At 37.8% G+C, this 22,949-nt stretch overlaps 1 protein-coding gene and 1 long non-coding RNA gene across 3 annotated transcripts in view; one reads left to right on the top strand and one right to left on the bottom strand.

Annotated features, from left to right (window-relative positions):
* The window catches only part of WDR75 (WD repeat domain 75), a 30,604-nt gene extending 14,224 nt beyond the window's left edge, over positions 1–16,380 (bottom strand). The window contains exons 1-8 of one of the 2 annotated variants that reach the window (XM_043577278.1): positions 16,199–16,380; positions 10,723–10,852; positions 7,882–7,947; positions 6,912–7,002; positions 3,371–3,495; positions 1,991–2,061; positions 633–752; positions 36–124 (exon numbers count right to left, since the gene is read on the bottom strand). In XM_043577278.1, coding sequence (XP_043433213.1) covers positions 36–124; positions 633–752; positions 1,991–2,061; positions 3,371–3,495; positions 6,912–7,002; positions 7,882–7,947; positions 10,723–10,852; positions 16,199–16,284 — 778 coding nt within the window. In that variant the 5' untranslated portion in view covers positions 16,285–16,380. Of the gene's footprint in view, positions 1–35; positions 125–632; positions 753–1,990; positions 2,062–3,370; positions 3,496–6,911; positions 7,003–7,881; positions 7,948–10,341; positions 10,473–10,722; positions 10,853–16,198 lie in introns of those variants that run through there. The other variant, XM_043577279.1, reaches the window with a different exon arrangement.
* A 102-nt stretch (positions 16,381–16,482) lies between these two features.
* Positions 16,483–21,813, top strand: LOC122481559. The gene is made up of 2 exons (XR_006296887.1): positions 16,483–16,744; positions 21,644–21,813. It is a non-coding gene; the product is annotated as an uncharacterized LOC122481559 (long non-coding RNA).
* The last annotated feature ends 1,136 nt before the right edge of the window (positions 21,814–22,949 follow it).

Below are 22,949 nucleotides of genomic sequence, written 5' to 3'. Positions count from 1 at the left end.
CAAAAGATTATTTTAATTATTAAACTTGCACTTACCTGTCACTGAAAAAGCCAAATCCATAACCATATCATGGTGCCAATGTAAACATGTGTATGTGTATTTCTTATCATCATCAAAATTCCTCCTATTGAAGAAAACCAAAATTGTTATTTTCACCAAAGGCATTAAGTCAGGAAAGTAATGGCATGCCAAATATAATGCACATAATATATGCCAAAAATAATAAATTATATTATTAAGCTTGTAGGTCTCAATGTGTAAAAATTACATTTTCTCTCTCTAACCAGAGTCACTTCTACAAACAATAGATCATCATGGTGTCCTATTAGGTATATGCTCTTGTTAGTCCTTCCTTTTCACTCAAAGCTTGATAAAAAAGTTCTCCTCAATAAAGCAATCAGAGACAAAATGGAATTAACTCCTCCTACAAGCTCAAGGTTACAAATTTTAAAATAGTAAGTCTATGCAATGAAGAGCACAGTAATACAAGAAACAGGGTACCAGCAAAGCCTAATCTCTATCACCAGTAATGGCTTTTCGGTACTATCCTTTTTCCTGAACCCAGGGATAGCTCTGTTGTGCAGGACTAATATAATATATACATTCACCATACTCTTCACGAGTCAACTGACCAAAGACGAATTTTGCCATCCTTGTGACCAGTTGCTATGCAATCTTCCTTTGGGTGACATGCTACACATGTGAAATTGTTCTTAGCATGTTTCTTATTTCTTGATGATGATAAAGTAAACCTAGAAGAAAAAAAAGTGTCCCTTATTAAAGTTTCTTGGTAAGTGGTGATGTAGTTAAAAAAAAGGGGGGGGGGTGGGGGGAGTTTGTCCCTTATCACCAAACTGGAGAATTCTCAAAACTCACTGAATACAAATACAGGATTAAAAAAATATATATACCGTGTCTAAGAACCATGAATTTGCAAACACTTACGCAGTATAAACTTCACATGACTAATATTCTACCATGATAACTTGGCTACAGAGGCCACTGACTTTGAAATAAAGCCAAGACAGTCTTCTCAGTGGCTTTTGCTCGAGCCAAGTTTGTTCAAATTTCTTGTCAATTGAAGCTAAGTTTTAACATTAGGTATGAACAAGCCTAATAAATTATATCTGTGACAACTGGCTAATGTATCCAAAGGTATCAGGATCCTTATTATACTGCAAAGAAAAACAAATGTTAATCCTGACAGGGTAAAAGGGAAGAGGGGAGTGTCACTTGAGGAGTCACCATGCGCGCTTCGCACTAGTCTCCTTAAATATGTTATTTTTTTCGTCTTTACAACTCTGTTAGATAGGTATTATGCCTATTTTAAATATATGCTAATTTGAGGTACAGTGAGATTGCAGAAACTAAATATGACTCATTTTAAACCCAGGTATCTCGGGGCGCCTGGGTGGCGCAGTCGGTTAAGCGTCCGACTTCAGCCAGGTCACGATCTCGCGGTCCGTGAGTTCGAGCCCCGCGTCAGGCTCTGGGCTGATGGCTCAGAGCCTGGAGCCTGTTTCCGATTCTGTGTCTCCCTCTCTCTCTGCCCCTCCCCCGTTCATGCTCTGTCTCTCTCTGTCCCCAAAATAAAAATAAAACGTTGAAAAAAGAAAAAAAAAAAAAAAAATTTAAAAATAAACCCAGGTATCTCAAAGCCTATATTTACTCCAAAGCCCCAAAACTGGCCAATAAGCATCACCACCTGGGGTAGCCTTTTCCAACTACATCCAATTTTGACATCGTGTATGAACACCAGAATCTAAGGGAACAAGGAGTTTTGGCTGGACAAAGCTCCCTAGGTGTTTGTGACTAATGATTGATTCTCTCAACCACATGCATTGTTGTGTTAAAAACTCTACCTCTAAATCTAGTGGTTTCACAATCACTTGCAACAGGAAACTAGACACAACTCTGGATCACAGGTATGAAGATGAAATAAAATTGCAACAAATTTGCGTAAATAAAATGATCAAAAAGGAATTCTTACCTTGATGTTGTTTTCTTTTTGAAAAAATAAACAGACAAGTAAAAGTCCCGTACTGCAGCAACATATTCCCCCTGGTATTTCAAAGAGAAGATAACATTCACAAAAATAGGCAACACTCTTTAAGAAGAAATGTTCTCATCACAAAAGTTAACACAATTAACAATTTTTTTTTTTTTTGGCAGATTGAGTATATCAATATAAAATGATATAGGTAGCTATGGAAAGGATACTCCTGTTAGAATAATCATAGAAAATTAAAAGACAAACCTAGGTACTATATCTGAAAACTAAACTCTCTAGCTTTAAGAATAATGACTTGAAATTTTCCCATTAAGGCATAATTTACACACAATACAATGCAATGTCTGACATGTATATATCCATGTAACCACCACCACCACAATCAAGAAATCAAGATTTAGAACATTTTCTTCACCTCAAAAATGCTTCCTTGCTACTCTTTTTAGTCATTTCCCAATGGTGCTGCCCCTGCCAGCAACCAGTGATTTCTATCTTGTACAGGTCACTTTATGGTCATGTTCTCATTTCTCTACCAAGGAGTGTAACTTCTGGCTCATGGTAAGGACAGATGTTTATCTTTGCTCCATATATTCCCAATGCTCAGTACTGTCAGTCTTTAATGTTACGGCGTTTTCTCTACCATAAGAAATTAAACCTTTTCAGAACAATGCCAAAATAATGCTATAAACTTAGATTATAGAAACATGCCACCACAATGTCATCTAGGGGCTTTTGGTGGTACTTGATTTTAAAATAAAAAAGTGGTTAGTAATAGGGGGAGGAAAAATAAATCATGGTATAAACATAACAGAGTTATTATTTCTGATGAACATTTAAGTATACATTCATGCTGCAATGTCAGGTGAAAAAAGGTAAAGAGTCTTCAGATCCTAACTCAGTTTGAGAAAAATTATTTTATGAATGTTTAGGAAAAAGTCTAGAAAGACATTCCCCAAATATCACTGGTAAGATTTAATTTCTCCACTTTATTTTTAACTTGCAAATTTTCTATACTGGGCACACTGATTATGGACAGGAAGACATAATTTTCTAAAGACACAGTCCAAAATGAAAGGATTTGAGTAGCTTTTACATGAGGCAGGCTAAGAAAGAATACAAATGCCAAAATATTGGTATTTTTTGAACAATTAGAGGATTTACAAGAGCAACAGGTATACACAACATTAAGGATCCTAAAAACTCTATACCAAAAATACATGCTAAAGCAACGGAACAAACTTCTTTGCTAACAAAAATACTTTAACTCAAGGCAACATTCAATCACTGGAATATAAAATGCTCAGAGCAAACATTGCTGAAAAGAGATTTTATGTACAAAATAGGAAACTAAAATTTTACCTCATTTCCAAAGGCAATGCACTTGGGTGACTGGTTTATATAATCCAAAACAAAGGAGAGCTCCTTCGCTTCTATCTCCTGGCTTGATGATTTTGGCAGTTTCACTGAAACCAGCTGAAATACATCTAGCCAAAGGAAGCTATATTAATATAAAGCTTCTCTAGAGAAAATGAACATGTGCACTTATTCACAGGAAACTGTTAATTAGTATTCTAGATACATTTGATGCCAAGATAATAATTCTAGGCCATCTTGAACAAAATGTACCTTCACCCTGGACTGTTCATTTGAATATACAAGTTCTGAATGGCAGTCTAATTTCACAACTTGTATACATACATGCTCTCTCTAAATAGAAATACAAAACAATTTGGCTTACTGGTGCATTCTGTCTTCCAAAGTATTAGGCTGACCTTTACAATGGATACAGTATATCACTGAACTGAGCAGCCAAAGGCAACAAACCAGAGGAGAGCTTTCAGAAATGCTTTCAGAAATGCGATGTGCTTGCCACATATTTATAGGATAAATCTCTTCTAGAATATTGACATGCTGTTCTCTTTTTAAAAAAATTTTTTTTTTCAACGTTTATTTATTTTTGGGACAGAGAGAGACAGAGCATGAATGGGGTAGGGGCAGAGAGAGAGGGAGACACAGAATCGGAAACAGGCTCCAGGCTCTGAGCCATCAGCCCAGAGCCCGACGCGGGGCTCGAACTCACGGACTGCGAGATCGTGACCTGGCTGAAGTCGGACGCTTAACCGACTGCGCCACCCAGGCTCCCCCGACATGCTGTTCTCTTTATATCCCATTTTTAAAAAACTCACAAGGGAAAATAGCTGTTTTATTATGTATGCTATTTCCTTATCCTCTCAGACATTATAATGAATATGAAATTCTGTAACACATCGATTTACCATTTTCCCATTTTCCAGCCTGTTTAGTATTTGCTTTGAACTCTTGATTCTTCTAGCCTTCTCAGTCATCACAAACTTCACATCCCCAAACCCTGTATGTTTGATTTTTTTTTAACTTAGTCTTCCCCTCTGCCGACTGCAGGAAGTGGCACCACCATTTACCAAGTTGCTTAGACTAAATCCTTGAGTTATCTTTGAATTCTTTCTCATATCCCATATTCAAACCATTAGTAAATCTTGTTGGCTGTCTCTTCCAAAGATACCCAGAACTCAATCATTTCTTATCATCTAACTGGTAAGACATACCTCTTAACTGTACCCTGTACTTCTATCCTTGCCCCCCTTTAGTCTATTCTCAATAAGCCAGTGAATCTTCTACAATTAACAACATTTCACTTTTCTGCTCAAAACTCTTCAATGGCTTTTTATCTACTCAGAATAAAAACCAAAGTCCTTTCAATGCATACAAGGATGTATATTATCTATTCTTCCTTGGATTACTCCAATCCAACCTCCCTCCTAGTCCTCAAACATGTCAGAAATGCTGTAGAATATGCTTCTCCAATATGACCATGCGTCTTATTCTTCTCAGAACCCTCCCTGACCACTTATTTAACTAGGTATTTCTCCAATGTTGCCTATTCCCCTTCCCTGCTATATTTTTCTCTAAAACATCTTTCACCTTCTTATATCTTATGACTGATTTGTCTGCTAGATCAGACTAGCAGAAGCCTTTTGGAGTAAACCAAATGCTATAATCTAATTGGAATTCTGTTTATGGTGGGATTAATGTTACTCTCCAGTACTTGGCCCATATCATGAGCACTCAGAATATGAAAATCTAGTTAGCTGTCAGATAAAATTGTGAACCGGGCTTGAACTAGCATTTCATAGAATAGATTTAAATTAATATTCTTCATTTGTTTCATCTTTGTTCCACAATGCAAAACCAGTCTCTGTCAGGAAATTGTATAAATCATATTGAAGTGTGCTTCTGGTTTAAAAATAAATTATTTACATGTCATCTTTTACAGTATCATTTTTTGACTATATGTAATTTATCCATTTAATGTCTAACTGAAACCTACTATGTGCCACATTCTATTCTGTTGGAGAGAATAAAACGGACCATCTCAACAGAATGCCAAGGTCTTTCCTTTAGATCGTATTCTACCCTGGTTTGCACACTGGACTTAAACTAGGGAATTTTCAAGTAAACAGGCCCCACCACAGAGAATCTGAAAATTTTAAATTTTTTGCAGTGATTCTAATGTACAGCCAGTGTTAAGAACTGCTGATTTCACTGATACGGGTAACAAGTTTTGCTACAACTATAGCAACGACTCTTGCAATTGAGAATCACAGTGTTAGCATACAGAGTGGTTACCAACTGTGAGTGATGAGTATAAACACCCGGGGAAATATAAAAATGTAGATTCCTAGACTAAATCTCACAACTAGTGAATCAGTGGTCAGTTAGGGAGATTAGGAACCACATTTTTAGTAAGGATGTGAATACACCTTAAGAATCCACACACTTTTCTATAAGACAGAGCTTAAATACTGAAGAGTTTTATCTAAAATAGTCAACTAGGAGACTTAATTATTTTAAGAAATGTTGCCATTTCCAGAACATTTTTTGGAATACTTTAGAGGTTGTTTATGGGCTAACATAACTAAACTTACTGCTTTTATTCTTTCACATTTTTGACAGATAAATATTAATCATTAACAGACTTCATTCACTAAATGATTTTTAGCTTAAAAACAGATTTAACTTTCACAGTTTTAATAAAAGTCCATGATAGAAAACAATCTTCCAATTTCTCCCAGCCAAAACAACACACAAAACCAATCCTCCCCTCAAAAACCCCCCCAAAACAACAAAAATACACCGTGGAAAGGATTCACTTAGCTAATGAGCCATGAGCCTGTGTAGCAGACTGCTCAGTAATTACCTTAAAGCTGCTTTCATCTTTGAATTCTGTATACAGCTATACTTTAGAGAGAACACCAGAGGTGCAGCAACCTTCTTGAATTCTGATATTAGAAAAATTCTTTGGATATATCCCTCATGTCAACGTTCTGATGTATCAAATTCTCTGCTATAGGGTAATTATTTGTGACCACTAAAGATATTCCAGAAATTCATAAAATGCTCTGAAACATGGCAATTTCAATGAAATAATGTTCCAATGATAATGAAAATGTAATTAATAATTTAATCACACTATTAGCTCTTAATATCAAACTGTTTTCTATACCATTTCTGAACAGATTCAGGGTCAAAGGGGTGTTCAATAATGGGTAAAATTATAGTGATACTTAAGAATGACAGATTAAGTTCAGTAGAAAGATAAACTCTAGTCCACCTCTGCAACACAGCTTTGAACTCTGAGCTCTGCAGTCTATTATTACAACTATATATTCAGTAATCATTCCCTCACTATGTATTTCAGAACTGGTATGAGGCTTCCCCGAAATAAATGCAATAACAGAAGGAACTGAAATGCCAGCTCCAAAAACTGTTAACTTCAGACTAAAACCAAGATGTTAACTTTTGAAAAACTATGGAAACAGTAAACCCATGCTATATAAAACAAAATAAGTTAATTATACTATACCTGGTTTTTCTTTATTTATTATAACAAAGACAGAATCCTCAGCACTGGGTAGAGTAAAGAGGGCATGAAGTTTAAGCCCTACTACGAAAGTCTGAAAGATAAAAAGCACCATATTATTTAACACCTGTCCTCCCCACCCCCCAAACTTAGGTTCCATAAAGGGCAGGGATTTTTTTTTTTTTAACCCATTTTGCTCACTGCTGTATCCCAATGTCAGAAGAGTATGTGGTGTATAGAATATACTCAATATGTATTTGTTGAATACATTTTCAATTAATACATATAGATCCACATATGTCTTTTAAATGGTACTATGGTATTCTAATGAATGAATATAAAATTTTAACTGACCTCAAGATCATATTAAATTTCTTTCTTCTGTAAATAATGCTGTAATAACTACACATACATGTCGTTATTTCAACAAGAAATTCCTAACAAGTGAGATTGCTGGAGTAAAGTTATTTTTTCATTATCAGTTGTACTCTGATTATGTACAAAAGTATCTGTTTCTCTGCACTTTACCTATTACTAGTGTGGTTTTTTTTTTTGTTTTTTTTTTTTTGCAGTCTCCAATTTGGAACTGATAGGGAAAAATGCTGTGTCGTTTTTTTATTTATGAGATTAAACACCTCTCCACATTTACTGGCTATTTGTTATTTTTTTCCCTGGGAGTTACATAGTCTTACTGCCAATTTTTTTCCCACTGAGTTATTAGTTTTTCCTTATTGATTTTGGGAATTTTCTGTATTTTAGGGATAATATCTCTTGTAAATATTTTCTTCCAATTTTATTACTCATCTTTTCATTGAAAGTTTAAAATTTTCAAACAGTCAAATTTCTTTTATGGTGTGACTTTTACAACTTGTTTAAAAGGCTCTTAGGCCTTCTAAAAAAAACAATGTGTCTGTCATTACATTATGTTGCCATTCCTTTCCAAAGGATAAAAATGGAAGATCAATCCACGTACCTTTATTAAAATGCCATCTACATAGTCCCACAGTTTAACTGTGCCATCAAAGGAACAAGAATACAACTAAAAGGGTAAAAACAGTACAGAATTTATTACAAAATACAACTTCATTAAGATATTAAACAAATAATTAAGCAATACAGATGGCATTTTCTGTTCATTAAATCCTTAGCTTTAAAGAGGTAGAGTCACTTACTCCTATTTTTTTTTTTAAATAGAAAACCTAATCAGAGCTCTGTGAAGGAATTTCAAGTTTTAATTAAAATGAGGGGGAAAAAGTCAATCCTCTATCTTCAAGAAGATGGTAAGTTCTTGAGCTACGAAAATACTTAAGAGCTTGTCTAGAGCCCAGTCCTCTCTTATTAGCAAAACCACTTTCATCTTACATACATTAAAGGACTGCTTCTCAAATGATCTGAGAATGTCCTCTTTAAAAAAAAAAAAAAAAAAAAAAAATCCAACACACTAAAGACCAATACTTTTGTAAAATATAATTAAGTTATCATGCACTCGAATGCTGTGGCAATGTCACAGTGGTCTACAGTTCTGGGTCATTCAATTTCCACACTTATCTCATTGCAGAATGGTAACCAACCATTTGTGGCACTGGTTTGTGCACCACACTTTGGTAGCACCAGAAGGCCTTAATAGCATGTATTTTTAGCTTTGTCCCAGTGGACTTAATTTTACTAAGGCCACACTGGATTACTTGTCGCCATTACGGTGAAAATACATCACTTAGAACATTTATAAAGAATTTTAAGTTTTCTGAAAGCGGCAATTTTAAGATTTCTGCCAATGAGGACATGGAATCAGAGAACAGAAAATGGTATCATCTATTCAAGTAAAAGAATTATGTCATGTAGAAAATATACATCAAAATTACTACATATAAAGAAAGGATCATGAAAAAGGATTAGTGAAAGATAACAACCAACCATACAATCACTGTCAAAACACAATGGTTAACAAACAAATCCTATGACTCTGAAGTCCAGAGAATCTGCACTCCCCATCACCTCAACCAAACCTTTCAATAAAAGCATTCTCTAACTTTATTAACTTTCACTCACGTGAATAGATTTTTATGCAATGATACATGGTTTTTGTTTGCCTACAAAACGTAGTCATACTGACTTCACAAATTCCAGTTTTAATGAAAGGATACTGCTGCTATGAAAAACATTCAAGTGCTACACATAACAATGAACTGTTCTGTTAAACCCCCAGAGGACAGCAAGGAAAGTAAACTGTGCTGGCACTCTGCAGAAAAGCTACTTAACTTTGACTTTCATGTAGTAGCTCATTTAATTTTGGAAAGAAAAGATCCCTGTTACATTAGGCCCGACTTCTTTGTGATAAAAACACAGTGAATGGCGATACAAATAAACCCATTCTTGTATCAAGCAATAACTTCCATGTTGGCAGTAAGTAATCTAGAAAAATGGAACTTGATCAAAAACTAGAGCAAGAGAGGGGTGCCTGGGTAGCTCAGTCAGTTAAGCATCCAACTCTTGATTTCAGCTCAGGTCATGATCTCATCATTTGTGAGATTGAGCCCTGCATCGAGCTCTACACTGACATTGTGGACCCTGCTTGGGATTCTCTCTCTCCCTCTCCCTCTCACTGCCCCTTCCCCATTCATGCTCTTTCTCTCTCTCTCTAAAATAAATAATTAAAAAAACAAAACAAACTAGAGCATGAGTCAACCATTTTTGAGATGTCTTTAGTGGTTGCTGAAATTTAAGAACAGAACTAAAATGACATTATTTCTGAATTCTGAGCTGCTTTGTGGGGTGAGTGGGAAGGTCTGGACTAAATTAGATTCCCAAGTTTGCCCTGAAATTAACTGGTCCATCCACTGACTAATCCTTCTTGTCCAGCACTGGCCTTAAGATAACATCTGCACCAACACTAAAGAGCCTCATCTGTAAAGGAAAAGATCTAAAACATCAATGCCTCTTAGCCAGCATTTTGAAAAATGGGTTCCAGAAACCAAAGGGGTTAAGGACATTTAAGCTTGAGAAACACCAAACAGTATGCACCCTTTTTGGATATTTGTAATGCATATAAAAGGATTTGAGAAGATCTACAACCAAGAAATTATCTAACTGTGCCTAACCTTCAATTTCAGTAACGCACACAGCCAAGAATGTTTTCTTTCAAGCAACATCTATTAGCATTCTCTGGAATAAATGGTTTTACAGAATACAGCATGGGCAATGTAGATCTAGGCTGTGACCCTATTTTAATAACTAAAAATGTTAAAAAGTACCCTGGATCAAAAAAATCAACATATAGGTTTCTGCTGCTACCTGAAAGTAGAGTATTTCTATGAAACCTTTCATAGAAAGGTGGAAATGGTGTAAAACAAAGAAGCAATTACCATTAATTTATACAAACAATTTTGAGCATTCCCACATCCAAAGAAAAACCTCTCTTAGGCTTTTCTGGTACCTTGGGATTCATCTTGCTAATGGATGTACAACATATATTGAGATAAAGCACAGATGATCATAGCTTAAAGCTATGGTAGCTTGATGCTGAGCAGTTCCTGGGGAAGGAGCCTGGTGGGGCCACTCTCACTGCCAGGGGTGCGTGCTGCCTCTACATCACCCTGCCGCAAAATAAACACGGAATGCTATTTTTGATTTTCATCTTTTTTTGGTTTGTTTTTTTTTTTTATAAAAACGAAGCGGCACAATACGAACTTTTGAAAAGCAAGGGATGCATGTATTTTTCTACTTGTAACTTGGTAAGTTTCCCAGCTAAAATCAAATCATAATTTTCTGGTAACAACAAAGCCAATATTACATTTAATTATAAATCATTTGACACCTGTAGATGATTGTTGGGGTTGAGTTGGATTCCAGTCACCAGATTTCTGTGCCCTTGCAATATGTGTACACATTCTTCTGTAGCTGTGCTATGAACTTTAACAAAGTCACCAGAGACACAGAAGATATACCTGGAAATAATAAAAAAATAAATTTCATGTATTCTGTATACAGCATAATCTTTTTTTTATAGTTCATGAAAAATCTTTTTCACTTGCAACAGAGGTTTCTTTTAAAACCAACAGTTTAAAAAAAAAAAAAAATAAAACCAACAGTTTCAAGAACTACATACTAAAAATTGTGTGCTATGTTCTCACTTACCACGCACCATTACTCTAACAGCATCTTCCCATGTCCCCCCTGCTCTCCATTGTTCACTGGGGACACCACCTTACAAACGCTAAGTCGAAGCTCTCTCTAGTTGGCAAGGCCTCTTTTATAGCAAAGTACAAAGACTTTGTGACAGTTCTTTCACTTGTTGCCGAAATGTTAGTTTTGTTTTTGTCTCTCTGGATTTGTGGCTTTCTTCAAAATAGGAGAGGCTACTAAATTACTAAAAGTAGTTAAGTGGGGGCAATATTTGACAATTTTCATTACGGATATAACCACAAAACAGAGCTCGTAGTATAGTAGTACAAACCTTCTAGTCTCTACAAAATAAAAAATGTTCTGTGCCTAATACGTAGAACATTATACATGTCTAATAGGGTGTTTTTCCATGCAGTACAGAAGGTACAAACCACAGAATTCCCAGGCCAGATATCTTCTCTGTGTTCCCAAAGCAACCTTACATGACTTGATCCTACTACTTTTCACACTGTGTTGCCATTACTTGTTTACAAATGTATCCCCCTTCCTTATTAGGCCATAAGCTCCCATCGGGCAAATACCTTAATTTATCTTTGACTCCCAATGTGCAATCCGTTTGTTGAACAGAACCCACTCAATTCTCAGAGATTTTGTAAACTATCTGGATAAAATGAACCAATAAAAAAAATTACAAGATAACAAAAGAGTAAATCTTCTAATGCTGACCAGGATCACGACTACCCTATTTTATCAATTCTAAGACACCTGCTTTTTCACGTTCACCTCTCTGAAATCAGGACGCATTATTCTAAGTGCCAGGAGGCAATCATGAAATGACTTGTTTCACTGTCTAAAAGATTAAGCAAGTTCAAGCAACAAAACATCTGAGACATATGGTTACCCCTCTGGCTGGATCCTCCTCTTCATTCCCATGAGTACCTTAATTCAGAGTCTTAACATCTCCAGCCTGGACCTAAGGGCTTCTTACAGTCTCCAGGTGTGGCCCTTCAATTCATCTTTCCCACTCACACCAGATTAACTTTGCAAATTTGACATTACTTCTTTAAAGATAAAATTAAATTACAGTTTGTCAATGTTTTCCCACTGCCTTTGGGATATGATCTAAACTCCTAAGGCCTTTGGTGATTTGACCTGATCTAAGTGGAGCTACTTTGTCATTTTAAAACTGTCCTCTAGTCAAGTGGTTTACAACTCCACTACCCTCCCACTCCCCACAGACACACCCCATTATACCAAAAGGTTGGCTAGGCATTCCCTGAGATGGTGGTGGGTGAAGGGTACTATGTGCCAGGAAAACTCCCTGATTCTGATATGCTTCCCCAGAGAAAAGGAATTTCCTCTCTCCTTGCTCCTCCACAGAGAATGGCTTTAAATTTGAAAGCAAGCCCCCAAAAGAAACACTCTCTCCCTGCTTTTGTATACATTGCTGTCTACACAGAATACTCTTTCTTTCTGACTACTTCCTTAAGACAGATTCAGCACACGTGAAGCCTTCCTGCATTTTCTCATTCTAGAGCAGCACCACTCTTAATGTGCTTACACAAGATGGTAGGCTTAGCGCTATAAGAGCACTGACCACACAGCATATTGAAGCCTTCCCCTACTAGACTGTAAGCTCTTTGAGGGGAGGAAAGGTGTGTTTACTTATTATAAATAACAATAGAAATATAGTAGGTAGAAAAAGGACACAGTTTTAAGAAGTCAAACAAATGGGTTTGAATGCCAGCTTTACCACATATGGGCTGAATGCTGGGAGAATTTAATTCTCTAAAACATCACTGTTCTCTGCTGTAAAAGGCAGGTAATGGTTTCTCACAGGGTTATTATGAGGACCAAAGGAAACAACACATGCAAATGCACCCTTAGCACACACAGTATGCTTAGCACACTCAAATGCTTTCATAAAATCAGAATACCTAAAACCCTGCAGACAGAAATGCATGTAAAGCATAGACCACAATGCCTGCCACATATGATTCAATCAACTTTACTGAAATGAAGAAGTTAGGGATGCTTTCAAACAGGAACCAGAATTTAAATGAGGCTCCAAAGGATGCATAATTTAAGAGCTGGGAATGAAAAAGAATACCAACATAAACATAAGCTGGGAAATAATTAACACAGTACCTACAAGAGATAGGAAATGACCTAACAAAGTGTATATGATAGGTTATGTCAGGAAATAATTGGGTAAGGAGAGTCAAGCTAGATCAGGGAAAGTCATGAAAGCCAGAGAAAAGAGCTGTAGATAAGGAAGGCAACAGAAGATTAATAGGGTTCTGAGCAAGATTAGGAATAAGGGTGAGAGTTATGATAGTAACACTTAAGGAAAATTATTACAGCAATATACAGAATGGTCTGCAAAAGAGTATTTAGAGTTGGACACTAGCTTTGTGGGAATTTAGGAATGTAAAAGACAAGAATGACCTACTTTTTAAATTTTCTATACCTTAGCAACCTAATGCTTAGCACCATGTAACTGTAGGAGCTAAAAGGATGTAATATAAACAGTGCTGGACTGGGAGTCAGTAATAACTGATACAGGAATACAAGCTACTCTCACGTATACCCACCTCTTGACTTGCCTCTTAAAACAACCCCCTCAAGTAGGCAGAATAGAGTTTTTGTCTTAGTTCCAAGAGGACCCAATGAACAAGAGGAAACAGATAAAACTCCAAAATTCTAGTCTTATTTACTATCTCAGCTTTCTTGATGACCTCCTTGGAGCAAAATACAAAATTACCTTATTCCTTTTTGTATAAATTAGCCAACACCTGTAGTACCTTTTAGATAACATCCAAAACCTTGATGAGTTCATTATGACCCTGTTCATTTGCTAGAGAGCTGATTTTAATTACTACTTTTTATATAGACACAAACAAAACCCAAACACTCCACATCTAAATCTTCACCAAATTCCCCAAACTTCAGTACTGATTTTCTACCTACTTATTAGGTCCACCTGGTCATTTCATAGGTACTTTAAATTCAACAGGTCCCAAAGTGAACTCGCTATCTCGTTAATCCGAAGTGCTGATTCACTCCAAAATTGTCTATTCTCTTCATCTTCAATATTATCTTGGTTTAGGCCAAAGTAATTTCTTGTCTGGATGCCTGCATTAGCCTTTTAAGCCATGGTCTGTACTCTTCCAGATTCTTCTCCCACCACTTCCCTATACTTTATGCTACAAACTATACTGACTTTACACACATCACACTACCTACCCCTCCCACCCTACCCCAGCAACTTCAAGCTGCGCACTTCGCTTGGATGCCTTCCCCCAATATCAGTGGTGGAACAAACTCCTGTTAGTCTTGCAAGGTCCCACTACTGAAGGGAAACTTTCACTATATAACTCCCTCCTCTATGCCATCTGTGTACCTCAAGTATGCTAAGTCAACCTACCTCTGATCTTGCCACTCTCCACCACTTATTACTTAGTTTTATGCATAGTCTTCGGATTAACATTCTTGAAGAAACACAATCATGTTACCTTCCACCGCCCTCCATCTAGGGAATAAAAAAAATAGTCTCTTTGGACCAAACAGCCAAGAACTGGCTTCACGTTCCTTTTTCAACCTCACTAGCTCTCTTCATATACTAGTTATATGAGCTAACTGTACCACAGTCTGTTCAATATATTTAGGTTTCTACTCTTCTTGCTTATACTGTGCCCACTATCTGGAATGCCTTCCATCCATATCCTCTAGTCAAAATACCATTCACCTATTTAGGCCTAGCCTAAATGTCATTTCCTCAGCAACCTGTCCATCCTCACCAGTCTGAAGTACTCTCTCTTTAGTAACTCCCAAGGAACCATAGTATGCAACATCTGTTACTAATTATTTTTTTCCTCACCAGACTGTAAAATCTTGAAAATAGGATCAATATTAAAATTACCTTAATTTTTGTCATGCCAGCTTGTTATAAATAATATGTAGCTGACAAATACTTTAAAACGAATTGTAGGACTTGGTAAATGAAACACACTGCATCTCATCCTAAGTTGTAGAAGCACTACACTGGAAAAAGAAACTGGATTCCTAGCTGTAAGAACTGTGACACCTTGAAATCTCAGTTTCTTCCTGATTTATAAGATGAATATCAACAAAGCTCTCTTTCATGTAAAGACCAAGGATTCTTTTTTTTTCTTGCCTCTACTGCTATTTATGAAAACTCCTTCAGTCATGCATGCATTCAACAACTATCATACACCCATAAGCAAGACCCTGTGGGGGATACAAACTTTCATAAGATATTACCGTTACTCTTCTAAGACAGAAAGGTGTAAATAACTAAGGGTCACGCTGTCCTTAAATGATTTGAAAACCTCTTTCTACGGGATGTCGTTTGTAAATTATACTGACAATAGAACAATGACAGCTGACGCACACTGAGCCATTAGGTACCAGGCTTGTTTTGACCTGATTTATATGTATTAAAGCACTTAACCCTCTCAACAACCCTAGGAATTGGATTACAAAATATTATTGCTGTTTTAGGATGAGACTACTGAGGCAAAGATAAAGAACTTGCAAAGGTCACACAATGTAAGAAGCGGGTTTTGAACCCAGGGAGTAGTTTGGTTTCCAGCTATACTGAACTCCCGAGAATAGAGACCAGGGCTTTCATACGTAATCATTCCGCACAGACTCTAACATCAGTATCACGCATAGTTGCAATAAGGTTGCCAAAATACATCTTTAGGGGAAAGAAGAGTGTGGAGAAAATGGAAATCTTTGATCTTTCAGTAATTCAAAGTCACGACTCTTTCCGAAAAAACACTCCTCGCAGTACTGCAAGGGCAGTGATGTACAGATCTTTGCCCGGACTTTCTCGCCGCCCCACGGCGGAGCTGATTCCAGGCACGTGGGCCCGCCCCCGGTCCCTCAACCACCTGCAGGTAAACTGTCCTGTAAAGAAGCCTCAGCCTGCAGTGCCACGGGACTAAGTGGTTTCTCACTCCTCTAAACAGCACTCAGGCAACGGTTCCCTTACGCGTGGCCTGGGGACTCCCGCACGCGCCCCCTTCCCAGAGCCCAGAACCGCCGGTTGGCGAGTCCGGACTGGCCTGACAGTTCTTTCCTCCCCCTCCCCGGGGACTCACGTCCCTCAGCCCGGCAGACAGTGCGCGGTGGCCCCATACTTAGAATCCGCAGAGAACACAGCTCTCCTAAAGTTCAACTCGCTGCCGCCGCAACGAACCACGCGGACACTCTCCTCCTCCACCATCTTCGCGCAGACGCAGGAACTCACGACCGCCCGCAAGCCCCGAACTTCCTTGACGGAGGCCGGGCGCTAGGGCACGAGTCTCAGCCCACAAAAGGCGTGCACGGGCTTCTCTAGGCCTCAGTCTCTATGGTAGGACCCAGCGCCTGTGCCGCCATCTTTTTTGGGGGCAACTTTAAATTACAACACAGGTAGGAAAGGTGAGACAATGAATTTATATTAGACATCTTTGAACTCTTAGTACAAATAAGTTTCACTCTGGCCTGTTAATTTGATTCCACCTACAACTTCGTTCGCCAGAAGGGAAGGGTGGCCTATTGTGTATCACGTGACCTCCAGACGGCCTCCCTTTCCCATTCACCAAGGCCTTTCCTTTCTCGGTAGTGATTCGGGCGCTGCGAGATGACGCCAACGTATTCGTGCCACCTGGTTTCACCGCTCAGCTTAGTTCTTGGGTGGAAAGGTAGCTTTCTACCATTTGCATAGCTGTTTGTCCCTTTCATTAGCCGTCATTTTCTCCTTTTCCGCCGAGCGTAGCATAGGTCTCTACAAAATCTCCGCAACAACGAAGGCCTTGCCTTTTCCTTTGGACACCTGGCTCCTGCACCGGAATTCTGGTGCATCCGTTTTCCTGTTCGGTGGAGCTGCTCGCACCGATCTGACATTCCCTCCCACTCCGGCCCAAGTTCCGACACCGCTGCTCCCTGTTTGGCTACGGTTTTTTTTTGTTTGTTTGTTTGTTTTTGTTTTTTTGTTTTTGTTTTTGTGCCTGTTGCTTTGGTTTTAGCTTTTCCATTAGTCCACCTTGCCTGTAGGTTAGGAGGCCCCGAACTCGGAGCATGGTTAGGCCTCTATCACCATTCCTTTTTATAATGCCATGTACATCCTCTTCGTGGTCCAGGTTTATTAGGTGTACACTTACCTTTATTTACTCATTAAGTACACATTTATCAATCCCCTTGCCGGCACTGTACCACTACTAAGTGAAGAGCCACTGACAGCTTAATTTTATTTATTTTTTTAAATGTCTTTTTTTTTATTCTTTTTTTTTTTTTCAACGTTTATTTATTTTTGGGACAGAGAGAGACAGAGCATGAACAGGGGAGGGGCAGAGAGAGAGGGAGACACAGAATCGGAAACAGGCTCCAGGCTCTGAGCCATCAGCCCAGAGCCCGACGTGGGGCTCGAACTCAGGGACCGCGAGATCGTGACCTGGCTGAAGACAGACGCTTAACCGACTGCGCCACCCAGGCGCCCCTAAATGTCTTTTTTAAACAATGTCTTATTTTATTTTTGAGAGAGAGAGAGAGATTATGAGCGGGGGAGGGACAGAGAGAGAGAGAGGGAGGCACAGAATTTGAAGCAGGTTCCAGGCTCTGCACTGTCAGCGCAGAGCGAGGCATGGGGCTCAAACCCAGAGATCATGACCCGAGCCAAAGTCATTCAACCGACTGAGCCACCCAGGTGCCCCCTGACAGCTTAATTTTAGCAGGAACAGGTCTGCCCTGTACGTGTTACCTCTTGATAGGTTACAATTTATCAGTTTTCTGGAGACAAATAATAATTATTGTGAGGGACGGTGCAAAACAGATGGGACCCCTGTCCTGTTAACCTTCCACGGGAGGGACGATGTAATTGTTTTACAAATTAATGACAGATTGTGTGCTAAAGAAAATAAGACTTTAATATGAGAGAAAATGGTTTTCTCTGAGGAGGTTTAGGTTTAACCTGATGAATATGTTTGTTAAAGTTATGCAGGTTAAAAAATACTTTAAAAATTCATTGTTAATACAGATTTGCTGTAAAATAATTCAGTACAGAAATATGATTAGGATCACTCCCACCCACGAATATCTCTCCACTGCTAAAAGTTTGGTGTGTATGCTTCTTGATATTTTTCTAGGTATCCATATACTTTCACATTATTCTTCAGTACAAGGCACTACATAATTCTTTCTTCCCTCTCTCTAGGCTTTTCACTGCATACCGATTTTATCTCCTTTTTAGTGACTTCATAGTATTCCACAGAGTAAACGTGCCATCATTGATTAAGGCATTTCCCCAAAGGTGGATATTTAGTCATTTCCATTTTGTAAAGTGACAAATAGTGCTATAGAGAACATGAATTTGTGACAGCATTGCTATAGGAGAGATTCCTAGAATAAGTATTGTAGGATTGAAGGTATCTACATTTTTATTTTGAAGGAATATTTTGTGGAACTGAGATATGTGTTATTGGGGAAGCTAGGGGGAATAACTAATGATAGCCAAAAAAGGGGAGACATTTAACTTTGCTTTGTAGTCTCAAGTTGGGGGGGGTACATAAGGAGAGAGTTATAAGATAGTATGTTTTCTTAAGAACTCATGATGGAAAAGGACTGATGAAATGGTGTTAGGCAATTAGCAACAATTGAAAGGTAGCCAGGACTAGGTAATCCATTATTTGAAATTTAGATTGTAATGTGGGGTTTTATCTTTTACTCATTGCTTTATTGGGTGGTGGTTTTCTTTCTGTTGAGTTTTGAGATGATTTATTTTGGATACACTTTCCGTGTCAAATATGTAAATTGTGAATATTTTCTTCTGAACTACGGCTTGTCTTTTCATTCTGTTAATAGTGTCTCTCGTGGTACTAAAGTTTTAAATTTGCATGAAGTGCAGTTTATCAGTTTTTTTTCTTTTCTGGATCATACTTTTATTGTTGGACCTAAGACCTTCTTACCTATTCCACACTCATGACGGTTTTCTCTTATGTTTTATACAAGGAATTTTATGTTTTATAGTTAATATTTAGGTCTGTGATCCATTCTGAATTAATTTACATTTGATTCTTTTTTACAGCCTCTATTTTTTCCATGAAAATTTCTATCTTTCCATTTCTTTTAAGAGCATTTTGCCTACTTTTTGGAGTATTGTTATAATTACTGAATTAAAGTCTTTTCTAATAATTTCAACATTTCGGTCATCTTGGTGTTGGTGCCTGTTAATTGCCTTTCCTTTAAGAGTTACTGAGATTTTTCTGGTTTTGGTTTCGTGTGTTGAATAATTTCATATTTTATCTCAGACGTAATGTTAAGAGATCCTGGATCCTATTAAAATCCTTCAAGCCTTGGCCATGTTAATTCTGCGTAGTCTCATGCATGCACAGCTCAGAAGTGAGCCCAGTATTAATGATTTAAAAGTTACCTCTCTCCAACTCTTGCTTCTGTGATGTTCTATATTTTTGGGCTTCCTTGATTTTCCTTCTTGGTGTTCTGAATATAAAGCACAGGCTTTTTCCTCCCACCTTATTGCATACTTTTCCACAGTGAGGCCTTGTACTGAGGCTAGGTGGTGAGGGCAAAGGATATGTGGGGCCATATGGCCATCTCCCTCTCTCCACCATTGTCATTGCTGCTGAGTAACTGTACCTTTATTATTGGGTTTCATCTGGGGTGAATCCAGGAGAATTAAAAGAGCTCCATCTCATAGGGGACATTACTCCCAAATGGGGGTAGGAGAAAGAGAGAGCTGCTTCATTTCTTGTTACTTGCTACTAGGTCTTCCTTGGAGTCCTCATCTTCCTACCCTACCACTTGTGTTTACCTTGCAGAGGCAGCTGTTAGTTTATTTTGTATTTTGTTTAGAAATTTTAGCTGTAGTTAGTGGGAGAGATAGAGTAGAGTACCCTAATTCCAGTTTGACAGGAGCTGAAATTCTCTAGGTTAACTTCTTAATAGAATTACTCTGATTCTTGTACATAGAGACTGGTGAGATGTTGCAGGGAGTATGGCCGGAGTCGCAAAAGATGAGTCTGCAAACAAAGTGCAGTTAAGTGAAGGTCCTCATACTCGAGTCGGAATGAGTCCAGCCCGACTCTAGAATGAAGCTTCTTTTTATTAGGATAATTGCTAAAGACTACATGCATAAAGTCAGCTAAGCAAGTGTGTTGGTCAGTCTAATGGTTTAGCTTTTCAAGGTTGAATTTTGAGTTAATTGGTTTCTATAACACTAGGAAGGGTCAGGTGTGAAGGAGGATCTGGCCTTGGACACTGTTAATGGCTCTAGGCGTTCCTTGTAAGCCAGCTGCAGTGCTATGTAAACATGTCCTAAGGCCTTGCACCTTCTCCAGCCCTTCCCATTTGAAGTCTTTTCCTTTGATGCTTCTCTCCTGCATCTCCCACAGTATGGAAAAAAGTTTTGAAGCTTGAAGCCGTACTAGGAGTGTCTTGAAATAGTGCAGTTGAGAGATAATGGTGGCTTAGACTCGGGCAGTAAGAGTGGTGAGAAATGTTTGTGTTCTGGGTATATTTTGAAGGCAAAACAAATAGTGTTTTCTGATGGATGAAATGTTGTATGTAAGACTATGGGAGAACAGATGACTCCAGAGGTTAGAACTGAGAATTTTGAATATTGAGATCACCATGCTCTGTGAAGGAAAGACTGTGAGAGAGCAGATTTTTTTTTTTTTTTTGCCGGGGTGGAGGGCGGGGGGGGGGGGTGTGTGGAACTAGGTATGAGTTTTTTATAAGACATTGAAATGGAGATGTTGAGTAGGCAGCTGAATATCCCTTTGGAATTTAGTGCAGAGATATAAATTTGGGAGTCATTTGGATATAGGTTATATGGAGGGGCAATGAGGATGGCTGAGGTCACCAGTGGAGTGTGTGTAGGTAGAAAATGGAAGAGGTCCAAGGACTGAGTCTGAGGTACTTTAATATTTAGGGATCAGGAAGATGAAGAGGAAATGAAAAAGATTAGCTAGTTTAAGAACAAAACCAGGAAGGTATGATGCCATGAAAGCCAAATGAAGAAAGAGGTAGAACTGATCTTTTTGTCAACTGTGACTGATAGGTTAAATAGCTAGAAGACAAAGAATTGACTGTTGCACTTAGCAATGTGGAAATCACTGGGGGTGTTGATAAGAGTAGTCTTGATGGGAGTGCTGGGAATGAAAATCTGATTTGAGTGGGTTCAGGAGAGAATAGAGAAGTGAAATTAAAGACAGGAGGACTTCTAGGAGTTTTGGTGTACAGAGAAAGGAAGAAACATGATAATAGCTAGAGGGAAAGTGAGGTCAAGAGACACTTTTTTTTTCTTTCTGTTTCTAAGGTAAAGATATAGCAGATAGTAGGCCGATAGAAAAGACATAGGAGAAAGAGAAAAACTGACAATCAAAGAAAGTAAGCAAATAATTGCAGGAACACTTCTTAAATAGGTGAGAAAGGATGGAATCTAGTGTTTAAGTAGAGGGATTGGCCTTTGCCAGGAGCACTGACACTTCAACCATAGAAATGAAAAGAAATAAAGATGAAGGTAGATGGGAAGATGTATTTATGGGAGAATTTGAAATTTTTCTTTTGTTTGCTTTCTATTTTTTCAGTGAAACAGCAAATAAGACAATCAATTGAGGTAACGATTGGGAAGGAGTTGTTGGAGGTTTGAGGAGAGAGAAGATATGGAATAACCATTTAGGATGGCATTCAACCAACTGTGGCCTGTAGGCCAAATGTGGCTTGTCATCTCTCTTGAAAATAAAGTTTTGGGAACACAGGCGTGCCTCCTTGTTAATATATTGTCTATGGCTGCTCTTGCACTACAGTTTCAAAGGTGAGTAGTTGTGACAGAAATTGTATGTCATGAAAAACCTAAAGTATTTACTGTTTGGTCCTTTTCAGAAGAGTGATGCTGACTCTCGGTTTAGGAGGAAGGAAGGGAGAATGGGGGTGTCTATGAAGACCAGAAACCTAGATAATATTCTTTTTTTTTTTTTTTTTACAGAATTAAGATATAATTCAACTGGGGAGTTTCACTGTAAAAGACAACTTTTGTTGTTATACTGATAATTTTTTTTTCTCAGATTATCAAAATGACATCTCAAAATTTGAAGATTCTAATTTAACTCTCAGATCTCAATTTAAGAGACAAAGCAATAGGGAAAAACTTCATAAAGCTAAAATAATTGCACATTTTAATGACAGCTATGCAAAATAAGCTCTTCAGTAGTCTCTGAAGCCCTATCCCCATAAAAATGAACTTACACAAAACTCTATACTTAAGTACCTGGCATTAATACTTTATGCCTGTTATATCCCCAAGGGAGAGTCTAGCTATTTATACTAATCTCTTACTAAATTCTCATTATTATATATAAGCTATACATAAGAACTACCTGGAGTGCTTTAGAAAATAATGAAACCTCCATAGATTCTGATGAAATTGGTCTGCAGTGTCACCTGGACATCAGAGTTGGTTTTTTTTTTTTTTTTTAAGTGTGGTGAAATACACACAGTATAAAGTTTTTATTCGTGACATTTAGTATATTCACAATGTTACAGAACTATCACTGTATCAAGAATGTTTTTGTCACTCCAAAAGGAAACTTTTTACCTTTAAGTCACTTCTTATTCCCCCTCAATTGCTAGTGTATAGAAATAAAATGGATTTTTGTGTGTTGATATTGTATCCTGCAACTTTGCTGAATTCATTTATAGATCTAATAGTTTTTTGTTGTGTATTCTTTAGGATTTTTAAAAATGTATTATATCATGTCATCTTTTCTAGTTTGCATGCTTTTTGTTTCTTTTTCTCACCTGATTGATCTGACTAGAACTTCTAATACAATGCTGAATAGCAGTGGTGAAAGTGGGCATGCTTGTCTTATTCCTGATCTGAGGGGGAAGGTTTTC

This window comes from Prionailurus bengalensis, chromosome C1 (assembly GCF_016509475.1).
Source record: "Prionailurus bengalensis isolate Pbe53 chromosome C1, Fcat_Pben_1.1_paternal_pri, whole genome shotgun sequence".
In the NCBI taxonomy this organism is placed as follows: domain Eukaryota; kingdom Metazoa; phylum Chordata; class Mammalia; order Carnivora; family Felidae; genus Prionailurus; species Prionailurus bengalensis.
The sequence above is the reverse complement of the archived record's forward strand: the minus strand, read 5'-3'. Positions and strand labels throughout refer to the sequence as shown.